The following is a 22,393-nucleotide window of genomic DNA, read 5'->3' on the forward strand; positions in this document are numbered from 1 at the left end:
GATGGAAAAAAAATAGAAATGCCAGGTTTGGTGACAAGATTTTTCACTGAATTTCCTTTTTTATGTAAAAAGTGCATTTTAGTGCGACTCTTCTAAAATATCAACGTGTTTTTCCCCATTGATACTGGGTTGAATACTATTTAATATGTACATTGAAGATGATACTTCTTGGACCCACATTGCATTCACTACAAGTTTGAAAAAGCGATAACAAATGTGACATAATGGATGCGATAGATACCCTGTCGGTCTTGAAGAGAGCGTACATGGCGATGAGTGGTAAAAGTCCAGCCGCAAATCCCACCAGGGAGGTCTTCATAGTGACTTTGAAGTACGGGTATGGGTTGGCTCGAGCGTGCACCCATCGCGTCAAAGCAGGATCGTCCTGTGAAGATAACCCTCATTCAATTAAACACTGTTATATTTAGAAGATGGTGGTTATTTTGCCTTTATGCTTTTCTGGCAAAGAACCATCTTAGATTTTTTTTTATTGGTCCACATTAGAATATAATGCTAACAAATGTCTGTCTAGGAATGTAAAGTACATTTATTTAAGGGATTGCCTTCCTGCCCCCTTAGAAATGGAAAGACAACATTTCTATCCCAGGTTAAGAACCTATATAGTTATCGTTACAGTCGCCTGCAGCGAAGTCTGAACAATTTCAAACTGAATTCTTATCGATTGGATTGATCAAAAATACTTTTTGCTGCTATTTATTATATTCCAGAAGTAAACACAGACATTAATAATGGGTTTAAAAAAATTGAAATATTGTTGAATACGAACCAATCTTTTGGCACCTTATGGCAACTCCATCCTTTTTCCCAATGAATACCATATTCCTTTATTCTGTACTAACCACTACAAATAATTCTGTTGTGTTTACACCTCGGCAAGAACAATTTCTGACCCTTTACTTTTAACTTATTTTGTAAATTAAGTAAGTCATTTTTATTTGTATAGCGCTTTTCCAGACCAGGGTCACAAAGCGCTTAAACAATCAAAACAATATAAATTGTTCAATATTATATATTCAATAAAGTATATACTTAAAAGGGCAAGATAAAACTTATAACACAACAGGAGTTCCAGAAAATCAAGGAAAAGCCTGAACAAATAGAAACGTCTTAAGATGTTTCTTAAAGGAGTCAGTAGATCCATCAAGCGCAAAGAGAGATGAAGATCGTTCCAAAGCTTAGGAGCAACAGCCTGAAAAGATTTCTCTCCTCTGGTCCTGAACCGTGTGCGTGGAACCATCAGTAGATTCTGATCCACAGACCTCAGAGCCCGAGCTGGGGTGTAAGGCTGGATCAGATCACTGATATAAGGTCTGACCACGAATTGATCTGAAAGTAAGAACCGGTTCTTCTACTTGGCATTCTTTTATTACATCTAGTTTTCTGCACATCTTGACTAGTTTGTTACTTGTCTTAAACGGGTCTGAATTATAAAATGCTTTTCATAACAATACAACATGGCCGATGTAGTTAATATAACTCGAACAGGTAACAGGTGATCGTCACCAGTGATCACCAAAGGGACTCCATGCTGTAAGTGAGACTATGTTTATTGTTCACTCTTAAAACACTTTTACTTTGTGGTCTTTGTGACCAAAAAATGGTGTCTTTTATACCACGACAACGGCATCAAACGACACACACAAATACATTCAAGTTAGCAACTATACACGGGGGGGATTTAGCCTGGATCACAAGGAGGGTCTCAACATTTTAGACGCATTATTCCTATGAATAAATAAGGATCTGTTTGGCGTGGACTCGCCACAATGTTTTGAAGGGTGACATTGTTAGCTCGCCGTTAGCAACTCACTATCATCTCCGTCCTGTGCGGATTGTTGAGCTGCAGCAGGTACTGCCGCTTCAGGTTCGACCTGAGGGCGGCCCGACTCTCTTCCGCCTTCCGATATTCCGGAGATAGGTTGAAATACTCGTTGGGATCGAGTGTTTTGGGCAGAGTGGCCAAGGGCGACTGTCTGTAGTCCGCCATGATTGTTGCGCGTCGAGAGCGCCTCTGCGAGAACTGAGCGAAATATCGCGAGATATCATCACATCACCATAGCAACGTCAGTCAACATGAACAGAACCAGGAGAGGCGAAGCGAAAGTCGCTAAAAGTGCTGCTGTCGAGAGCGACGACGACTTCCAGTATGACGCGGTGTCCATGGAGGAGGAGAGGAGTTTGGAAGAGGGCGAAGAAGACCTGGAGACGATGGTGAGAGCCATCCAGCAGCGAACCGAGGTCTTGACCAGCGGTACCGCCACACTTCCGGTCTCCATCGACGACTTCCTGCGCAACTTCCTGTGCCAGATGAAGATGACGGACACGCTGGACTGCTTCCAGACGGAGTGGACGGAGCTGGTGGACACGGGGGAGATCAACGCGGAGCGGGTGGGCTTCGTCCCGGAGGTCTACGTCCAGAACCAGAGTCTGGAGCGGCAGCTCAAGAACGCGCGGCGGGAGCGGGACGAGTACAAGAGCGCGGCCGCGTCCGCCGCGTGCACGCTGGAGCGGCTGCAGAGGTCGCGGGACGTGCAGCGGATGAAGCACAACCGCGTGGAGCAGGAGCACGCGAGGCTCACCGAGGAGATGAAGAAGTTGAAGGTCAGGTGCGACAGCAACGAGCCGCCGGTGCAGCGGCTCAACGAGAAGTACCAGACCGTCCTCAGGCAGACCATGAGGGTGACCCAGGTCCAGGTGGAGGATCACCACAGCCTGCTGTCCTTCACCTCCAGCTCCTGCCTGGACGAGGATGGAGGGTCTTCATCGAGCAGCTCGTCAGAAAAGTCGACCCCGGGTCAAACACCGGGGATACCACAAACACGTTTCTTCCCGGGCTTCCATGCCAAGAACCTAAAATAAATCAAAGTTTCTACGTTGCTAAAAGTTTCAACTCACATTAACATGTGCAAACTTGGAATTTATTTTCTAAATGTTGTTTTCTAAGCATGTAATTATTAAAAAAATATATATATTCAAGATGTCGGTCTTTTGATGAAGAAGTAAAATAAAAAATGGGTCGAATGTTTAAAAACTGATTTACTCATAGAGTCTGATATTCTATTTACAATAATTCAAAAATATTGATTTTAAATTCAATGTTTTAGAGTTCACAGCTTTTTTAATTCAATATAAAATGCAATGCGTTCATCATAATTCTAAAGCAATCGTACGATTTGCAACTTGTGGCAGTTTTACAGCTTGTTGTGCGCTTGGTCAACATTAAACCAACTTTTTATATGGATTTTAAAGGCTACGGATTAGAAGATTTTACATTTACATTATTGAGAATTAGAAATAAAACTATGTGTGAAAAAAAAAAATCCATTCTCTTTGAAAATGTTCAATTTTTATATTTAAATAATTATTAAAAAAAAAAAAAACCTTGCAATATACAAATGATAGAATTAAATAATTGGAAAAAAAACCCAACCATTTGTTTAAAAACATTTCAATCAAAAATAAATTCTACGCCTTAATAAACAGACCCACTTTCAGTTTTCATTCCTGACTACTGGTCATTTATTCAACCAACAAACACCATGTTTTAAAGTAAAAAAAAGTAAGCAAGTAAAGTGCATGATGTACTAATACAATCAGCAGTTAGAAACGATAGTCATATAAAATAAGCGAATATTTGCTTCATTTATAAAACTCTTCCAACAACACCAATAAAATAAAAATAAATGATGCACTGAGGTGTATTTGAAGTTACCCTTCATTACACAACACTTCCACTAGAGGGCAGTCCCTGGTAACGTTCTAAGGGAGCCGCCGTTGATGGGAAAAAGTCTTATTCTAAGATAAACAAACAGTTCAAGCGCAATCTTTGCGGTCTCTTTACGCACCACAACTTCGTATCATTACAAGGCAGAAAGACTACGTACGCTTTTGTTTTTGGTTATAATTTGACAAATGCTGAGATTACTCGCTGTGGATGTATATTTAAATCTATTTTTGCACAATCTTATCATACGGAAATTTTGATTCGTGTTATTTGGTTTGTTTGTATTGGGCAGAACAAGAGCTCCCTCAAGTGTTTTTTGCTTTGTACTTTATTTATATATATTTTTTTTAGGACATGAGGGGTGTCAGAATCTACAACGTGAGGGGCCAAGCATCGATTTATTTTAAAATCTTATTTTTTAAAGCATTTAATTATTTTATTTTTGGATAGTTGAAGTCAATAATATGTATATTTAATTTTCTTAATTTAATAATTTAATTTGAAAAATTGAATTTTATCAAAATTACATTTTTGTTACACATTAAGTTTGATATTCTAATTCCAGTAATTAAAAAATTAACTCGTACGTACCCTTTTAGATTCAATACAAAATTGTTGGTGTAATAGTGCCACCATTAATAGCTGAACTTTTGTGGCTTGATCTTCTTACTATAATACATTTAAAAAGGCTAAAAATTAGAACTATTTTAGAATCTTTTTTAAAAATTACAATAATAAAAAAAACTGTGTAAAAATAAATTCACAAAATATTCTGATACTCTGAATTCAATTATTCAAACAACAAATTCAACCTTTAAATATACAAATTATTAAAATCAATTAGTCAATAAAAATAATTTCCTCTCTTGCTGTCGTAGTTCCAGCAAAGAACTCTTTGACCCAGAGAACACCAAGCGTCACTATTCTGTGTACCAAATGATTGGAAAGTTCTCTTCACGCTCCTCCAGTAAAACCCTCTCTAAAGTTTTCAACATCCATTTACGAGTGTAAAATTCACTATCTGAGTGAGTCAGACGGACTGAGACGCCTCCATCTTCTCTATTATGCAGCCAGTGATTTAGCTGCTCATGAATTATTCATGTCTCTGGCCCGGCTTGAACCCGGGACTGACGAGTGTGGAGACACATTTTGGGAACTTTCCAGACAGAAGAGACGACGACAACAAACGTCTGTCCTCTGTTCTCTTCAGCGTTTGTGTCACCTTGTGATACAATCTTGAAGATTTATGAAGATGTGGCGTCTGATACAAGAGTGCTGAAGCACATTTCACTTTTTCGCCTCAACAAACGCCGATTTAATCAAAAGACACAAACTGCTTACAGGAAGCTACAAGATAAGATTGTGAAAAACTTGGAAGTGAATTGGTCTAAAAGAAATCCTGACGGTTGTCAAGTAAGACATGATGTCAATCGAGTAGAGCGTGTCTGAGGAAGGGTCTCTGCTGAAAAGAAATATTTAGGTCGGTGAAACTTATTCACTCAAAGGAGTTTAAAAAATAGTTGAACACAATTTATACTCACCAGAATGTGATACAAGCGATTTGATCGTACCACAATAGACTCATTAGTTCAATTCCTTGCAGGACAAGTACTTTTCCTTTAGTATTCCTGCCCATTTTATTTTATTTTGGATGAACCTTCCCCAACACCGGACTCTCCATAGACTGGCGTTAGTTCATCTTACAGTTCTGCCTAGTAATCGCTGACACTTCCTGATATTTGCTATTACACATTCTCTGGATTCCCTGATTTGACACTTTTTTGTCAGCATTTGTGGTTACTTGATATTTTGTGAGTTTTATTTTGTTCTTTGACGTTTTCATTAGTTGGTGGTACGTCTGACTGCCACTTCCGTTTCAGACCTCCTTGTTTGTTTTCTTATTCGGATATTTCAAATATTGCTCATTGTATATATTTGGGACTGTTTTTTTTTTTTTTTAATTGAATTTTGGTGACTATTACTGTGTTTTTAATACATTTTCTCCTGCTCTTGGGTGTCTTTGTTGAACCACCTTGACCTTTTTGGTCTTTAAGTGATGTGTTGATGAGGCTTCATCAAACAATATTCTCATTTTCAAACCTTACATTATTTTGAACTAAGAACCGCCACCTACTGGGTCACTGCGATGTCCTCTGAAGACCCTTGTGAGACCGGGGCCTCCACGACACGATGCCCCAACTGTATAATTCCACTCTGCTCACATCTTTGTTTTCCTCAACAAAGCATCAGCGCGACACTTCAAAGCTCACTGGATGCCACTGATGCAGGAGGCGGCCGGCTATTTCCAACCACGCTCTCGCGCCACCCAAACCACCGGCGGTGCTTCCAGCCTGCATCCCTCTCATCTACTCGGCCTCCGAGGAGACATTGTTGCCTCGTACGTGCTTCTGTGGCTTCTTCTCTGGACGCCCTCCGGCCCCTATGGTGATTTCTCGATTGGTATCTGACTCTCCGTGGTGACCTCGTGGCTCCGATCCTCTCTGACAGCTCCGTCCACTTCACAGCCTCCATGGTCGTGTCAGTCCCGCACACTTGGCGCCGCAGTAAACAAACCCGTCTTGTTGTTTTAAGCTTCAGCATCTTTTCTCTACTCGTGCAAATCCAGCTTAAAATATAAGGATACTTTACCATATCGTCCTAGCGCTCACATTTCAGTCTACGGCGCTGAAATTGATTCCCTGTCTGGATGCGTTCCCTCTTAATAAATCAGCACCGTGCGGGTCCATACAGTATAAACCGGTCCGACTCAGCGATATTTTCTGCCTTAATGTTGTGATGGGATGGTTTCAAGTCGTTGACTCAGCAGACGTCTGTCAAGGAAACCTTTGCTGATAGATTTAAGTTCCAGTCAAGCAGATATATTTTGTTTCAAATTGGTTCTTTAAACAAGTAAACTTATTCCATCAGAATATTAAATGTTTGAATGTAGAATTATTATTTTTTTTAAACCCTTGTGTTGTCCCTGGGTCAAGGTGACCCAATGGCCAGAAAACAAATGTGTTTGTGGTCCGAGTACTGAATGTCCGAGATGTTACCATCGTCGGTTACCACACCTTCATATGTAGCGGCCCAGAGGACAGAACCGGACTTTACGGAGTAGCCCTAGCCATTCCCACATGGATGAGAGGATCACTTAACAGCTGTAAACCCATTTCCAAGGATGCGTTCTATGACCAGCTTTAAAAAGCTGTCCTGGATGCCCCTCCTCATGACATCACCCTAGTCCTCTGAGATGCTCACGCCACTTTGTCAGCCAATACACGGAACCCCTCTCACCAGAATGTGATTGGTCCCATCTCTTGAGCTACAAATCCCTGCATTGCCGACACGTGGTTCCCGCGGAAGAAGATCCATCACTGGACCTGGTACAGCAGCCTGACAGGAGAACCAGGAAACCAATCGACCAGATCTTCATCTCAAGCCGCTGGAAGTTGTTTGTCACCAACTGCCATGTCTACAGAGGCCCCCAGCTTGGTAACACCGACCACAGACTACTAATTGCGCCCATGAGGCTCAAGCTTAAGGCTGACCCTTCCAACAAAATGCAGGTCCGTCTTGACTCCTCCCGACTCAAGGGCCCACTGATCCAAGGAACTTACAAGTGTGCCATCACTAACTGATACAATGCCCTGGCTTTGGACGTAACGCCGGATTAGTAGCTCTTCAGAACTGAAGTCTTCAAAGCGGCTGAAGAAACATTAGGTAAGAGCAGACCCTCTCCTAAACAACCATGGATCTCACAAGAAACCCTCGACGTCATCGAAAGCCGGCGTGCTGCCCACCTTCAAGGTGACCTGAATGAGTACCGCCACCTACACGCTCGTAACACATCTAGCCAAGAAGTACTGGACTGATCAGGCGGCTAAGCAAGAAGCCGTGGCAGAAAGGCACGACCAGAGGCAAATCTATAGACTTCTCCACCAGGCCAAGGCCAGCCCCCGACAATGTAGCTTCATCATAAAAGACAGCACTGGCAACATCATCTCCACGGAAGCTGACTGCATCGACTGCTGGAATGAACATTTCAGCTTCAGCTTCTAAACCATCCACCAGTCCCTGAGGACCCCACACTGACTGAGACAGCAAACGGCTTTAACCCGACTGCCCCATCTCTCCTGTTATTCAAGAAGAGGTGAAGGCTGCACTGAGGAAACTGAAGAATGGGAAGGGCCATTGTATTTGTAACATCACAGCGGAGATACTGAAGGCCGGAGGCGACCACATGATTCAGTGGCTCACCCAGATAATCAACCATGTATGGATTCTAGAGAAGCTCCCCGATGACTGGAGACGGAACATCATCTTACCATTCTGGAAAAGGAAGGAAGACCAGCTAATATGCAGCAATCCGCATAATCTGTTCACTCATATCTTACTCACAAGAGCTGTCCCTGCCATCAGGAGTAGACTTTGCCCACAACAAGCAGGCTTCATGCCAAACCACTCCACAACGGATCACATCTCTGCACTACGCCTTGCCACTGAGAAGGCACGGGAGTACAGAAAGAACCGGCATCTCTACATTATCTTTATTGATCTCTGAGCCGCCTTCGACACACTGAAACTTGCCTCCCTCTGGAAGATCCTGAGATTGCTAGAAGCACCCCAGAAGACAATCACCCTGTTCCAGCAGATGCACAACTGTGCAGATAGCTGTGTCAGGGTGAACGAATGGTTAACCATCAACAGCGGGGGTAGCCAAGGTTGTGTGGCTGCACACAATCTCTCTAACTGCGTCATTGACTATTTAATGACTAAGGTTTGTGAGCGAGTTTCCGGGGTGTCTTTTGGTCAGTACAACCTGGCGGATCTGAAGTGCCGACGACACCACCTTTTTCCTGACAATCAGGAACGACTCCAAGAAGGACTCACGGTGTACAACGAGGAAGCTAAAAAGCTCGGCCTCAGCATAAACTGGGGTAAAACAGAACTCATGCACATCGGAGAAGGCCCAGACACTGAACCACTAGTTTTCAACTGATGCACAGTAAGCTTTGTCTCCTCGTTTAAGTACCTTGGATCAATAATGTCCAAGTCTGGAGACCTAAAGCCTGAGATCAACCAGTGAAGTACCCAAGCTGCTGAAGTTCTACAGTCCCTGTGGAATTCTCTCTGGCGCCACTGCCACATCACACAGCAGACTAAAAAGCGCATCTACAACTTCTCTGTCATACCAGTACTCCTGTACGGCTGCAAAACCTGGCCACTTAACAACACACTAGAAGCCAGACTTGATTGCTTTGACAGCCGAGCTCTAGGGAGGATAGCCGGCATCTGATGGCACGAGCATGTCAGCAACAACGAACTCTGTTACCTGACCAAGCAACTTCCTGCTTCCCCCCTAGCAGCAATGGGCCAGAAACGCTGGTACGGCCATGTTCTCCACCTTCCACCAGAGCACCCAACCAAAGCCATGCTGGACTTTGATCCCAAACAGGCAAGTTGGCGGCGGCCTTGGGGGGTCTCCCCCTACCCGATGGATGGATGTTGTGGGATGTGACCAGAGGAATCTCAACATCCCGCTTTCCCAGGCACCACAGTTGGCTGAAGATAGATTAGGATGGCTATTCCTAGTCAAGCTGGTCGGCTTACGCACTACGTGCAAAAGCATGAGTGAGTGAGCGTTACATTCAACTATTTAATATTCTGATTAAACACAAGGATGTCATGTCACTTCCTAACCTTTGTTGAGACTTTTGTTTTCAGTAGTTCCTGAAGAAGTGTCGGTATCATTAATTACACATTATACAGAAATAAAACTGAAGAGAGTTTAAGTTATTATCTACACTGCAGTGGCCGGGTATTTGGTATTCGTGGATGTAACTGTGCCAGTTCAGGTGTGTGTTTTTCTTAGTTTTATGGTGTCACTTAACTAGAGAGCAGGTCTGCAGGCGATGCTTGTCTCCGTATGTCGAGCTCCATGTGTAACAAGGACGCAGCTGAGCCTTCAAAAGTCAATGCATCTGCAATTGAACTATAAATAAGCTTCCCGCTCGCGTGCTCGTCGAAAAGGTCAGCTGACTGACGCTGGCGTTACTGAGGAGTCGCACACGTCTGCTGCTCTCGCTGCTCCACCAGAGCGTGATGAGTCGGCAATATGACAGCAGCAAGTTTGGACGGCTAGAGAGAGAGAGGTGATTTTTGGGGGCGAGGGGATGGAGGGTGATGTCACGAGAGATCAGGGGTGAGGGACGACGGGCGACACTCTGAGTCTGATGAGATCAGAAGTGGCAGACGAGGGAGAAGGAGCCTACAATCAGAATGTGAAGGATTGAAGTGGATATAGCAGAAGACAGAAGAGTCTTTTCTGACTTAAGACACATCTAAAGGTCATCTTTTTATCTTTGACCCCTATTTGTTTTTCCCCTAGAGGCTTGAGGGTAGAGGTCTGCATAAGCAGGGGCCTGAAAGTGAAGGTAGGGGCCTGAGAGTAGAGGTAAGGGTCTGCAGAATCATGGGCTTGGTCTTCATCATAAATGTGCAAATACCCTTGCATTGCTTTGGAATTAAATTCCACTATATCCTGCCACAATCCGATACGGTTAATGACCTTGATTATTACGTTTGTTGTTTCCCACATGACTCAGGCAGAGGAAGACAACAACGCCACACACATCGGTGGACGACGACCGCAGTGACGGAGCCGAGCCAAATACATTCTCTTTGTTTTCACCACATCCACATGTGTTTAATTGCTGCTCCATGTCTTCGGCGGTGACATCATTAGCAGTGGTGGAAGCGTCGCGCTTGATTTACGTCCCGCCATGGTTTTGTGGTATGATCTGTACACGTATGCGGGCGTGACTTCCAGGACGGTCGTGCCCCGCTTCCATCAATAAGATGATTCCTCTGACGCATCCACTCCCAGAACGAGGGTCTTCAGAGAGTCATCGTACAGACGAGTCAACGTGAAGACTCGCAGCGTATCTGTGAGCGAGGCGATGCTAAAGCTTGGGTGAAGTGAAGCGCGTAAAAACACTATATAGTTTGGAATTGATAGATAGATAGATAGATACTTAATTCATCTCCTTAGAGAAATTCGCAAGAAATTGTTGAACCAAACTAGGCTGCTGTCAAGATATATGGAAGTTATTAAGGAGTCCTCTATGTGCCCCCCCCCCGTGGACTGTTACCCTTCGTGACTAAGACGAGCAGATGGAAAAGAACGAGTGACTAACAACTGATAACTCACACAACTTGCTCATGAGGCGACCAGCAAGTCAAGCAACGCTCCTGTGAAAATATGTGAAGAGGGTTAGAAGGTCAAAGTGCTGAAGGGTTTCTTTGTTGTCCGTCTGAGGACTTACATTAAAATGAATGTCATCTAAAAATATTGTCCTTGGCTATTACAAAGACACTGTTTCTTCAAATGACATTAGAGTCAGAAGATGACATCACTCAAGACCTTGAAGGAGACAAGGTCTCTTAGATATGGTTTATTTGTCGTAAGATAGTGTCTGTTCATCTCAAGGTACCTTTGGAAACCATAGACGTATGTACATAGACTCCGCATGTAGAACGACGTGTATAAAGCACCGCCATCGTACAGTGCCATCAGAGGCAGCAGTGCATTAACAACTACAGGGAAAGAGGTACTTCTTAATCTTAAAACACAATTATTCGCTGAATTTTGGACCGATTTTCAAACGGTTTGGTTAATTCAAATGGTCATACATGTAGCTATGATACAGGGTGCCTGGATAATAATAATAATAAAAAAGATTCCTTCTGATAATTTAGCATCTATGGCTAGCCCTTAGATAGTTCCTGGCCATAGAAGCTTCCGTTTAAAATGAATGTTCTGAAAAACAAGCCACCACAAAGTTGTTGACAATTAGGAACTACTGTAATAAGAAGAATATACTCAAATGCAATAGAATTACAAGCAATAAAGAGCTGAACGTTTTCGGGGTTATTTTTGTCTGTCTGTCTATCTGGCAAAAAACCGAGAGAAAAAAGCTTGACAAATGAGTGATTAGTGAAAGTGTAAACACATCATTCCTCCTCGTAATGCACCAATGGAGCGAGTGGCACTGTACCAAGATGGCCGCCCTGTATACACACTGCTCTAGTGGGCGGCAGCAGTCGATTCGGCGTCTATGTATATATGTCTATGTTGGAAACGGTCTATGGAAAATGACACCATCACCACTTCCTGCTTGCTTTTATTTTGTATTTTTTACTTCCTGTTTTGATCCCGTTTCCTTAATTTGACCCAAGGCTTTCCGGAGCTACAGCTGAAGCCAATTATTGATCACTGAGTTGCTTTTTTTTTTTTTAAAGATGTTTGGACCTGAAGACCGTGTTCACCTAAAGGTATGTTCCCCTTTTCCATGTATTTCTGATTCTTCTCCATGTTGTCTTATGTTGCGTTGGATTTTCTGTTGGATTTATACTTTGACCTTCATTTGTATTTGTGTTCATAGAGAGCAGCTGTCAATGGTTTTTTTTTTTTATCGCGGACATGTTTTGGTTACTTTTTTGGTCATTTTGTGAAACTAAACTTGTATTACTATCATTTATTTTCAAGGGCTGCAAAATGTCAGAAAATAAAAAGAATGAAGTCTGAGTAATTCATGAAAACCTCGCCTTTTTTTTAAGGTTAATTTATATATAACTGTTTCACCTCATATTTGCCTTAAACACCAACTAGCTAACATTTGTTTTAATGTCAATTTCTCTAAAGTTCTACAATCAAATGTTACAATATTTTCTGAGATGGTAGTCAACATCCTTCAGAAGAAGATCTGAGGCACTCAAGGATTTTAATTCAGGGAAAATATTGATTTTTATGCAGCCTAAACTCACAATTTAAACGAGCGGTGAAATGTAAAAGATTAGAGAAGACAGAATTCAAATTTAGTAACTTTCTATGACGGGAAAACATTTAGTCTTAGTCTAGAAAGAAATGCGTTATGCATGCATCTTGAAAATGGTCCGTCTGTGGTGGGAAGATATCTTGCGTCATTCGTGTCTCACATACTAAAAAGGGAAGTCGTTTTTCGTAGCATGTCATCAACAAGACAGTATCAACATCCATTCAATGAATCTGTGTTTTGAGGTCACATGGTTTTCAACACAACTTTTCTCATCCGCAGCAGTGTATTTAAAGCATATTCCGTTACCGTCGAACCAAACTGGATCCGACCAGTCATTTCTGCCCTCCGTCTGCCAATTGCTCGCTGCTATTTACTGTCATTACATGCGGCAGCAACACTGATCTAATGCAGCAAACAATTTTCCTGCTCGATTGGACAGCTCCAAGTGAAGCCACACACAAAATGAAACCGCCCGTAAACCATACAAACCTTCGAGCCATATTTGAAGCCGTTTATTGAGCTGCACATTAACTTCAAAGAGAACTCCACATACACTTAATAAACACAGTTTTTACCTTTTTCTAATGACTTTAAAAAATATTTCTTAAAGCTGCAATACATTATATTTGTTTTTCAACCACCAGACATTTCCTCATCCCTCAGTCCGGTCGTGAAAAGTAGCATCAGTATGAACGTATGTAACGAGATTTGATGCTGGAGATTATGCTTAAAAACAGGTTTTTCTTTCGTGCATACCTTCGTTTTACACGTGGTTTTCGTTAATACCGGAAATTCGTTAACACAAATTTTTAAATGCTGAATAACGAAAATAAAAGCTAGTTTTTGCTATGAAACAAACAGTTTAAAGCTCAAGAGGAAGTCAATCGTGACTATGATACAGTACACGTTATTCACAAGTTTGATTTATTAGAAACTTCCTTCAGTATTTCTTGTGTACTTGGATACAGACACGTTTGTTGATCCTTCCGTTCAGTACTGATGATGCTTCTGAAGTCTGTCTGTAAATAACCTCTCCTCCTCGTATCTGAGAAAAGAGGGATTGTTGAAAATAGTGACATAAATGAGGCTGTAAATCTCCTGTTTGCCATCCTAGCTACTGTTGATGTCCAGTTGAGTTTATGAGAATGCTGACAGTATTCCTACATATGTTTAAACAATATTTTTGTTTCTCGCACTCATAAAAAACTGAGGTGTTGGTGCTAAACTGCTGAATCTCACTGAGTCATTATCACACCTTCAAGGAGGTGGTTTGCTGACACACTTCTTCACATGGACTTCAGAGGGTTTGCCCGGAAAGTCCTTGCAGAAAACATGTTTTTATCTCAAGTTTCTCGAGGCAGTTCTCCACTGACTCTGCTTCCTTTTGCCTCAAGACTGTCGCAAATCTAGTTGAAACTGCTGAATTCAGCTTCGTCGCTCCGCAGTCGCGTCTCCCTCGGCTGCTGGTTTGTGCTGACGAAACATGACGAAAGACTTCAGACGTGTTTCGGAGAGAACGAGAGTTATTTAACAACTTAACTTTTTGTGCTACTACCACTAGTGAAACCATAAGACAACGACCACATTCTCTCAGCCATCTCGTACATCTGACTTTATATAGTAAAGTCTGTGACCAAGATATCTTTTCAGCCACTAGAAAATATAAACCTGCGACCGTTACCTAAATTAAAATGTGAAGCTATTTTCGTAAATTGAAGCTACATGTAATTCATTTTAGAGCCCCTGAAAATAACTATTGATTAGCTTTTTACAATGTTTAATGTAAGGTTAACACATGTATTTTTAGAACAATTTTCCTCAAAGTCACTTTTAGTCCGTGCAATACAATCTCTATTGGAATGTTCAGTTGTAGTTCAGATATTTGGCAAGATTCCATTTGTAACTCCTCAAATCTAGGACAGTTACCGTTAAACTCTTAGACTTTTTATTCCCAAATCTCACTCATTAGGAAATATATGACCTTCAAAAACGCAATGTTAACACATCAACCCTGAAGCCTTATTAAAATGTAGTCGGTTTCGTCGAAGGTGGGATTTACTTTGCTTACATTCGGTGAATTTCCCATCGAAATGTCTACAGGTACGTTTTTGAGATATCGTTCAGCCTAAAGATTCCTTTACAATTATATCTGGGGAAAAACAACATTTATGGAACATATGTTTGCTTACAGAGATAATCAAACCACCAAAAAGGGTAAATGAATGTCTGCGGGAATTTGCCTGCATAAGACCTTGGCTCCTGCTGGGCTTGAGGTGATGTCGTTTGATGTCACTCAACGAAAACCGCATCTTTGTAATAGCCAGAAGATGTAAGCGTTATGGGGTGGTATAGATAGTTTCCTTTGTTAGTCCCACAAGGGAAAATTTTAGTTACAGCAGCATCAGGGGAAAACAATAAGCAAAAGCACACTAAAAAACGAAACTAAAAAAAGATAAAATACTTAAATAAGAATACAATATAAATCAATTCTAGATTTAAAGACTTGTTGAATTCACAAATATACAAAAAATGTAGAGTTTATAAAAGTCCCTGTGTGTCAAACCTTTGAATGTACTTAAATCATGATATTTGAATCCAATTTAAAAAGTTTATTAACAGATTCTTGTTGAAGCTCAACTGGTCCAGACCCAAAAGATACTTGTTTTGTAGAAAGTCCTGTGTTCTTCAATAACTCAACCTCTACTTTGGTTGTGAAATGCTGCACGAGCCAGCGTGGAATTCTTCTTCTCTGGGGTGATAGAAACGTAAAAACCCAGCGATGACTATCGAGTGAGTCCAACTGCTCTGCCTCGATAGGAATAATAACAAAATCGCCGTCTGTTTAGTCACCATGGAAACACTATCATCTCACACAACCAGATGACCAAGGCTATCTGGTGAACGAGTCCTCTCACTCATGGAGACTCTCTCTTCGGAGACTCCGCGGCTGGTTTCTGCGGCAGCGACGTGTTCCTCTCATGCGAGAGCTGCAGGCAGACGTCACGGATGCCATCGGTTAATGAGCGCCGGTGACTCACCCTCTCAAGGCTGGTTCACACTGAAACAAAAGGCTCATTTCCCTGAACACATCTTCACAGCATCATTTCACATCAATGCTATTCTTGGTTCCCAACAAGAATCACACCAACTGATCCGTTTCCCCTCAGCGTTCGGGACACTGATGTCAAAGTCCGACGAGACTGCATCTGCCAAATGGTTCAGACATGAAAATAGTATTACTCCTAAAACAGACGACCCAGATTTAGATGTTTTCCCTCCCTCCCTCCTTCACACATTCCTCTTCTTCTTGGCGGCCGTGACTGGATTATGTTTTCCAAAAAGATGATCCGACCGACTGCATGAGGGACCGCAAAGTGTACCTGCAGGTCGTGCCATCTGTAATTGGGGCTCGGCTTTAACTGGCTGATACTTAATTACAGAACTCTGGTGGTGCCAGGTCGACGACGCCTTCGTGGCAAATGTTATTCTGGGAGAGAGACTGAGGGGAGAGACAGAGCGGTTCTTAATGGAGCTCAAAGTGAGAAAAGTGTTACTTAATTCTGAAGGACGGCTTCTGTGGTCAAACAATTGTCTTCCAGGTTTCTACGAAGAACTATAATTGAAGGCGTCATGTGTAAAAATCTTTTTTTCCCAAAACGAGTGTAGCCACGAACAAAAAAACCGAAAACATTGTGTTTAAAAAAACTTTATTAGAATTTAACAGCAAAAATATACATGAAATCTTCATAGGCAATCTGATGAAAGAAAAAAATAAAACAGTTGTTTATATAACATGCAAATATATTTTAGGGAAATTAAAAGTGTGCATTCAAACTAGCTTGATGTCGACAGTAGAACAAGTGCTCTAAAGGAAAAGTAAGTAGAAAAGAAAAGAGATTTCACTCTTCTGTGAATACACATCTGGTTTAGGATAAACCATGACACCCATAAAAAATGCCCACTTGATACAGCCAGTTCTAGTTTTCCCTGTTGTTTTAAACCCTGCACAACTTTTAGGGAAATTTGATCTACTTTCATGAATATTTCTTCAAAATTGAAGTGTGGTTCAGAGCTCATACTTGCTGCTCCCCAGTTTGACATTTAAGCATGAAATTATACAATAGCTATGAAAAATGTTGATGTTCCCGATTTGGAATATAAATAAAATGGCCATTTTAATTTAAAATTAACTGCTTTCAGCTTCAACCTTCAATTACTCATTTCAATGTTGACACTGTTGTTATGCTTCTGTTACTGGGACGTTGTTCTGTCCTTCAGTTTGTGGATCACCCTGAGAACGGGACAAAAAAAATCCCATTTTTAAATGAAAATAAACATCTTTATTTGTGAATGACTTCACTTGTTGACTCACCAGAACAGAGTAGGCTCCGGATCGTCCAGACTTCCCCCTTTTTGGAGCTTCTGGTTTCACCTGTCGTCTTGCTCTGATCACCTGTGTAAAGAATGTTTTATTATTATTGGGTTCAAAACATCTTTTCTTCATTTCATTTTTTGTATTTCCTTTAAGGAGTTGTTAAGGCCAGTCTTCCACCCAATCAAACTGATTTTGCATCACATCCATCTCTCCACCTTGGCTGCACTTTCTTCTGCGCCGTTGTCCAAGATCCCACATTTGTTTTCACTCCTGAGTCTTTCCTCCTGTATCTCTCTTATTGAATCTACAAATCTTTTTCTCCTTTATTCTTCCTCTCTTCTACTGACTCTCCCCCACATTACAAAACACTATATCATCAGCAGACATCATTGGCCACAGAGATTTATGCATAAACTGTTTAGTCTTTCACCGTAACAAAACATTAAGTTTGTAAAATATATGTTTGGTTTTTATAATTCTACTTACTAAATCGGTACAAAATGGATTGTTCAATAAACATGACAATTCAATTATTTAATAAAAAAACCTACTTAGGTGCTGTGATATAAACACATTTGTAGAATAATATATCATGTTATCAAACTGTTCCATTCTTTTTTAGTTTGCCAGTAAACAAAGTTTACAGCCAAAGGATTTAAAAAAAGTTCCTCATAAGACAAATGTTCAAAGGTCAAATTATAGATACATTTCTATTGAGTCGCTACAGATCAAGATGAGTGTATGAAACTCTCCTCAAATCTAACTAAACCTCAGCAGAGAAACCGTCCATCACTGGATTCCTGGCGTGGATGACGTCTGATATTTAAGGCCAACGTCAGCGTGACGGATTACACCCAAGCTGATCCAATAAACCGAGGCGAGCTGGCCTTATAGCTTCTGCGCTTCCGCCCGGCCTCTCTGGCCCAGCTGTGCCTCTCCTCCGGAGTTGCCATGGAGACTTACCTGTAGGGGGGTGGTTATCTTGTTGCTAAGGAGAGAGAAGGAGCCGATGCGAGATTTGCGCTTGTTCTTCTTCTTATTCGCAACCTGCACCAAGTGTCGCCGGGATCTGTCCGCCTGAACAGACAAAGAGTGTTGACATGATTTAGGTCCTCCACGGCGAACCCTCCTCCTCCTCCTCCTCCTCCTCCTGCGGCGCTCTCACCTGGTTGATGGCGTTGGGGAACCCTCTGACGGTGAAGGCCCCCGGCATGTGTGGGTAGCTCAGATGAGTTGGACCCCGTCGCTCCAACTGTCGCCGGTGTCTGAGGAAAACCTGCAGGAATCAAACTCTTGTGAGACTTTTTTTTTTTTTTATTGGCACCAGTGCTGGAATTATGAAACCACTTCTCGGGTTCGGCATCGATCCTTGGACGAGGAGCAGTTATCGATCCTCTTGTTCATCTAATAAATGGACTGTCACTTTGAGAAACAACAGCCGACCAATTAGGAACCTGGTGGTAAATTCTCCGGGCGGCTGAAAGGGGACCCTTATGGCTTTATGAGGCTAGAAAATAAATACATTCTTTCTCCATTGTACCCCACCACGTCTCTCACCATATAGCTTGCATCCGCAGCCTTGATTTCCGATGACCCAGATTCCTTAATGATTTTGTCAGAATGTCACGAGAGCCTTGATTAATGTTGAAGGCTCAACTCAGGTTGACGGGTAATTGGAACATGAATAATGCCAGCGTGTTTAATTGCAGTTGCAGATAGGTACAGATTATTAGCGCTTATGTCCTGTCATCATCGTTCCCGACATGCCGCTGGGATCCCTCCGCACACTGGCAACAACATATCCGACAATTACGGCACATGATTAGAGGTCGATCGATTAATGGAATTCTGATGACTCAGGTGTCACATTTGATTGTTGGATGATGCACTTCATTGAACTCCAGGTGACTGTTAGGGTTGAAGCCCATGTGACAGGAAAATACTTCTACTGTTTAAAGGCATGTTAAGGCCATGATGTGGAGGTTTTAAAGTAATCATTGAAGTTGATCTTTGAAAATTCAGAACATATCTCAGTGGCTCAAGTAAAAAAAAAAAGAGATATAATATTAAAAAAATCCAGCTGTTTTCAGTTGCAGTTTAAAACACATTAAATTATTTCATATCCCTTGTCTCACTTTGCCTACTCCGAATCCACACGACACATTCAAGCGTCCACATGCTGCATTCAAACAGACTTGAAACCGTGTACATACCAGTTGTCCATTTGAAGACAAGTCTTTCTGATGCTTGTGAGTCTGAGAAGAAAAACAAAAACATTAATTAACCCTTGAAAAAAAAACGAGGATGCACGATAAGTTTTTGGATTTTTTTTTCTAACTTGTGTTTTTGAACCTTGTCATCTCCTGGTTCTACCTGTATTATCCTACATATAGTGCATGGAAGACCATCGACCACCATCAGAATCCACATTCCAAAATGTGTTGCAGGCTTCTGTCCCATTGTTATTTCAATGTGATATTGTCTTAATAGATACATGTCTTGTTGAATTATATATGAAATAGATGTTTATCTATTCAAACTGTATTACTCAATGTACTTTTAAACGGAATCACAATGTGGGTTTAAATGAGAGACTTAGAGGTCTGTGCTCTCAGAGTACTTTTAAAGTTTAAACATGAATAGCCAGAAGGACGTTATAAGCTGCATCTTGAGAAAACGGTGTCAGTCATTCTGTTCCTCATCCTCATTGACTCACTTAAACACTTTAACACTTTGACTCAGACATGGACATACTTAAATATTTGATTTTGCGACTCACCTACATAGAAGGTTAATTAATAAAACATTTATAACCTCTGCTAAGGAGGTTGTGTTTCTATAAATAAGTCTATAAGCAAAAATAATATGTATGTTACATTTATTTCAATGGAAATTTGAGAATAAAATACTAATGGGACAAGAAACTATTTTTCTGCTTTCAACAAAGTTGCCTTGCTGTTGCTGCTGCTGCTCATGGGCTCTGACCCGCTTAAAACAAGCAGAAAACCCAACTAAAACGAATCAACTTTCATGTGACTGAGCTAACAAAACGTGTTGTTATTGCTAATTCAACAATATTTTGAGGTTGCTAGGTAACACCTGGTCCAGATTGAGATAAATGAGTCACATATCTGAATAAATCCGGTCCTCTACCCCTCTTAATATGGATGTTTTCCTCCTCCTCTTCGTCTCTCATTTCTAACATTGGTCTTCCGACTTGTTCCTTTAAGTGAATCTGTCTAAGCTGGCATGAACAAACATGGACTTAGAGCTCGCAGTTTGGCAAGAAAATGGTCTCGATCTTGTTTTGCACACTTGTGGATCATCAGTATTCTGAAAGTCTGCCATGTTTCCCTGTGGTGCGAGTGTCTCCATACCAGCCAAAACACAAATTCATTAGCAAAACTCCCTGAGATGACAGCTGCCTCTGGTATTAGCAATATTCCACCACATTTAAAGCGCATAATTGCTCTCACGCTGTAATTAGATTACAAATAAATGGCCGCAGTGAGCCCCAACACATGAAAGGCTTTTCTGTCTTGGTAAAAACATTCCCTCCACTGGCGCATCTGTCCAATGTGTTGTCCAGATGAAGATGATTTCTTTGGCCCCGGCGAACAATTCTGACCGCAGAAATTTCAAGTCTAACAGTTGGACGCCACATTAAATGTCATGACCGCGTTGGAAAGAGGGTTGTTCCACAGTGGGTTTATTTTTGAAGTGATGGCATAATGACTGTGAAAACCATCACAATGAAAACGAATTATACGCCTTTAAAGTCCAGGATTATAATGTGCACATCTGAGTCGACCACGACTGTCGTCACAGCGACCGCGTTTACGTGAACTGACATTCCATGAGAGCGCTCCGGAGAAACGGAGCAGTTACTGGAAATACAGAAACGAGCGTGTCGACGTTTATATTCTCCAGTAAATCCAGTTATTCATCCTGTTAAGTACGTGTCGGCCATGTTTGGGTAATGTTTGTTAAATGAAGTCTGACAAAAGCTGTTCAACAAATCAAGTGCAATTTCCTAAATGTCAAACATGTCATTATATTCGGAGTGAATTCTGATCACGGAGCGTGAAATTACAAGATCAGCCATGAATTTAGCAGCGATGTTTTTTTTTTTTGTTTTTTTTTTTAGTCGAGCAGATGTTTTTGTTTCTCCAAACAGGATTTGGATGAGCTCAAACTGAGTAGATTCATTATTGTGAGACCAAAAATAGCAGTCGATATAATCCATGTCTGCCGCTTCCTTCTGGAAAGTTATCAAAAGTCTCGTCCTTACCGGATGGTCAGCAGTCTGTCCCTGGACACAGCTCGTTCCTCCCGAGCAGTCGAGGGCGTGTGACAGCAGACTGGCCTGCAGGCAGAGCACACACATCCACATAGAAAACCCCATGATCCTGGCCAGAGCGAGAGTGTTCCCAGTCTCTGTCAGCTCCTGTCTTTATACTCTCGGCCCAGCTAATGAAGACCAGATGCGGCAGAACTGGAGGCCATGCCAGCTTCACGCAGACAAAACAGCCCACCACAAGGCTGAGCTCCCCGCCAGTTGGTGGCCTGCGGTCCTGCAGAAGCATGTTAGACATTTAGAGCCCCCCCCCCACCCTCCTTCGCTACCCCTCCTCTCCACTACCCCAACTTAAAGTATTAAGATCATTTTCCGTTTAATCAGCACTGTCCTGCTGTGAGTGTCGAAGACAGCAGAATGAGTGAAATGTTGGTGGCTTGTTTTAAGCATCTGAGACTTAATCACTAGTATTTTCCCGCCTGAGGAGTCCTCTTGATGAAGGTCACAACTTCACCGCGAACCGCCAGGAAACGGAACCCTCGGTCTATAATTCCACCGCAGTGAATCTGGAGAGAGTTGTGCGGCGTTTTACTTATCATCAACACAATCACCACCATCCATTAGAAGGCCGGTCAGAGGAGTTGAAGAAAAAATGTGAGCTGATTAATCCTAGAAAGCAGCAGACATCAAGCTGTGAATTGATTTTCACGACATTTTCAGGAAATAAGTTTGAAGTTATTGAGAAACGATGACATTTTTTGTTGTTGTTGGTTGGATCCTGTCGTTTCATCTGGATCCAGAAAGGTTCTGAAGGTTTTGTCAATCACTGTTATGGCGTGTCATCCAGGGCCGGGTCTAGGCAGGGGCAAGAGGGGGCCTGGCCCCCTGTAATAAATGTTGTGCCCCCTCAAACCAGGGCCGGGTCTAGGCAGGGGCAAGAGGGGGCCTGGCACAATGCCCCCTCAAGATTTGTGGCTGCCCCCTCATACATGCCTGTCTAGACCCGGCCCTGGTGTCATCACTGCTGCGTGTACCCATTTTGTTAAAAACTACAGAAAAATGCAAACTATGTAGAAAACAAGATCCATCAAAACACTGACTGGATCAACTTTCTTGTGATTGCTTCGCCACAATTT

General features: G+C 41.9%; 3 protein-coding genes across 3 annotated transcripts in view; 1 reads left to right on the forward strand and 2 right to left on the reverse strand.

Moving 5' to 3' along the window:
• ndufb4 (NADH:ubiquinone oxidoreductase subunit B4) overlaps nucleotides 1-2,042 on the reverse strand; it is a 2,446-nt gene extending 404 nt beyond the window's left edge. The window contains exons 1-2 of the mRNA XM_087788090.1: nucleotides 1,832-2,042; nucleotides 242-385 (exon numbers count right to left, since the gene is read on the reverse strand). Coding sequence (XP_087644216.1) covers nucleotides 242-385; nucleotides 1,832-2,008 — 321 coding nt within the window. The 5' untranslated portion in view covers nucleotides 2,009-2,042. The remainder of the gene's footprint in view (nucleotides 1-241; nucleotides 386-1,831) is intronic.
• Nucleotides 2,043-2,069: 27 nt separating this feature from the next.
• LOC148081953 (sperm-associated antigen 16 protein-like) lies at nucleotides 2,070-3,025 on the forward strand. Its single transcript, XM_087788089.1, has one exon. The coding sequence runs from the start codon at nucleotides 2,095-2,097 to the stop codon at nucleotides 2,878-2,880; it is 786 nt and encodes a 261-aa protein (XP_087644215.1). The 5' UTR covers nucleotides 2,070-2,094; the 3' UTR covers nucleotides 2,881-3,025.
• A 13,260-nt stretch (nucleotides 3,026-16,285) lies between these two features.
• On the reverse strand, nucleotides 16,286-21,385 carry LOC148081954 (uncharacterized). The gene is made up of 6 exons (XM_087788091.1): nucleotides 21,252-21,385; nucleotides 19,174-19,215; nucleotides 18,126-18,236; nucleotides 17,924-18,037; nucleotides 16,958-17,038; nucleotides 16,286-16,876 (listed from the first exon to the last, which is right to left on the reverse strand). The coding sequence occupies exons 1-6, from the start codon at nucleotides 21,363-21,365 to the stop codon at nucleotides 16,826-16,828; spliced, it is 513 nt and encodes a 170-aa protein (XP_087644217.1). The 5' UTR covers nucleotides 21,366-21,385; the 3' UTR covers nucleotides 16,286-16,825.
• Nucleotides 21,386-22,393: the final 1,008 nt, after the last annotated feature.

Source organism: Callionymus lyra, chromosome 4, assembly GCF_982586985.1.
Source record: "Callionymus lyra chromosome 4, fCalLyr1.hap1.1, whole genome shotgun sequence".
In the NCBI taxonomy this organism is placed as follows: domain Eukaryota; kingdom Metazoa; phylum Chordata; class Actinopteri; order Syngnathiformes; family Callionymidae; genus Callionymus; species Callionymus lyra.

Coding starts and splice junctions, on each gene's coding strand:
- LOC148081953 (XM_087788089.1), top strand. CDS start 2,095: ATGAACAGAACCAGGAGAGGCGAAGCGAAAGTCGCTAAAAGTGCTGCT.
- LOC148081954 (XM_087788091.1), bottom strand. CDS start 21,365: ATGGGGTTTTCTATGTGGATGTGTGTGCTCTGCCTGCAGGCCAGTCTG. Junction 19,216..21,251: donor GACAGACTGCTGACCATCCG/GTAAGGACGAGA, acceptor TTTTCTTCTCAG/ACTCACAAGCATCAGAAAGA. Junction 18,237..19,173: donor TGTCTTCAAATGGACAACTG/GTATGTACACGG, acceptor TGATTCCTGCAG/GTTTTCCTCAGACACCGGCG.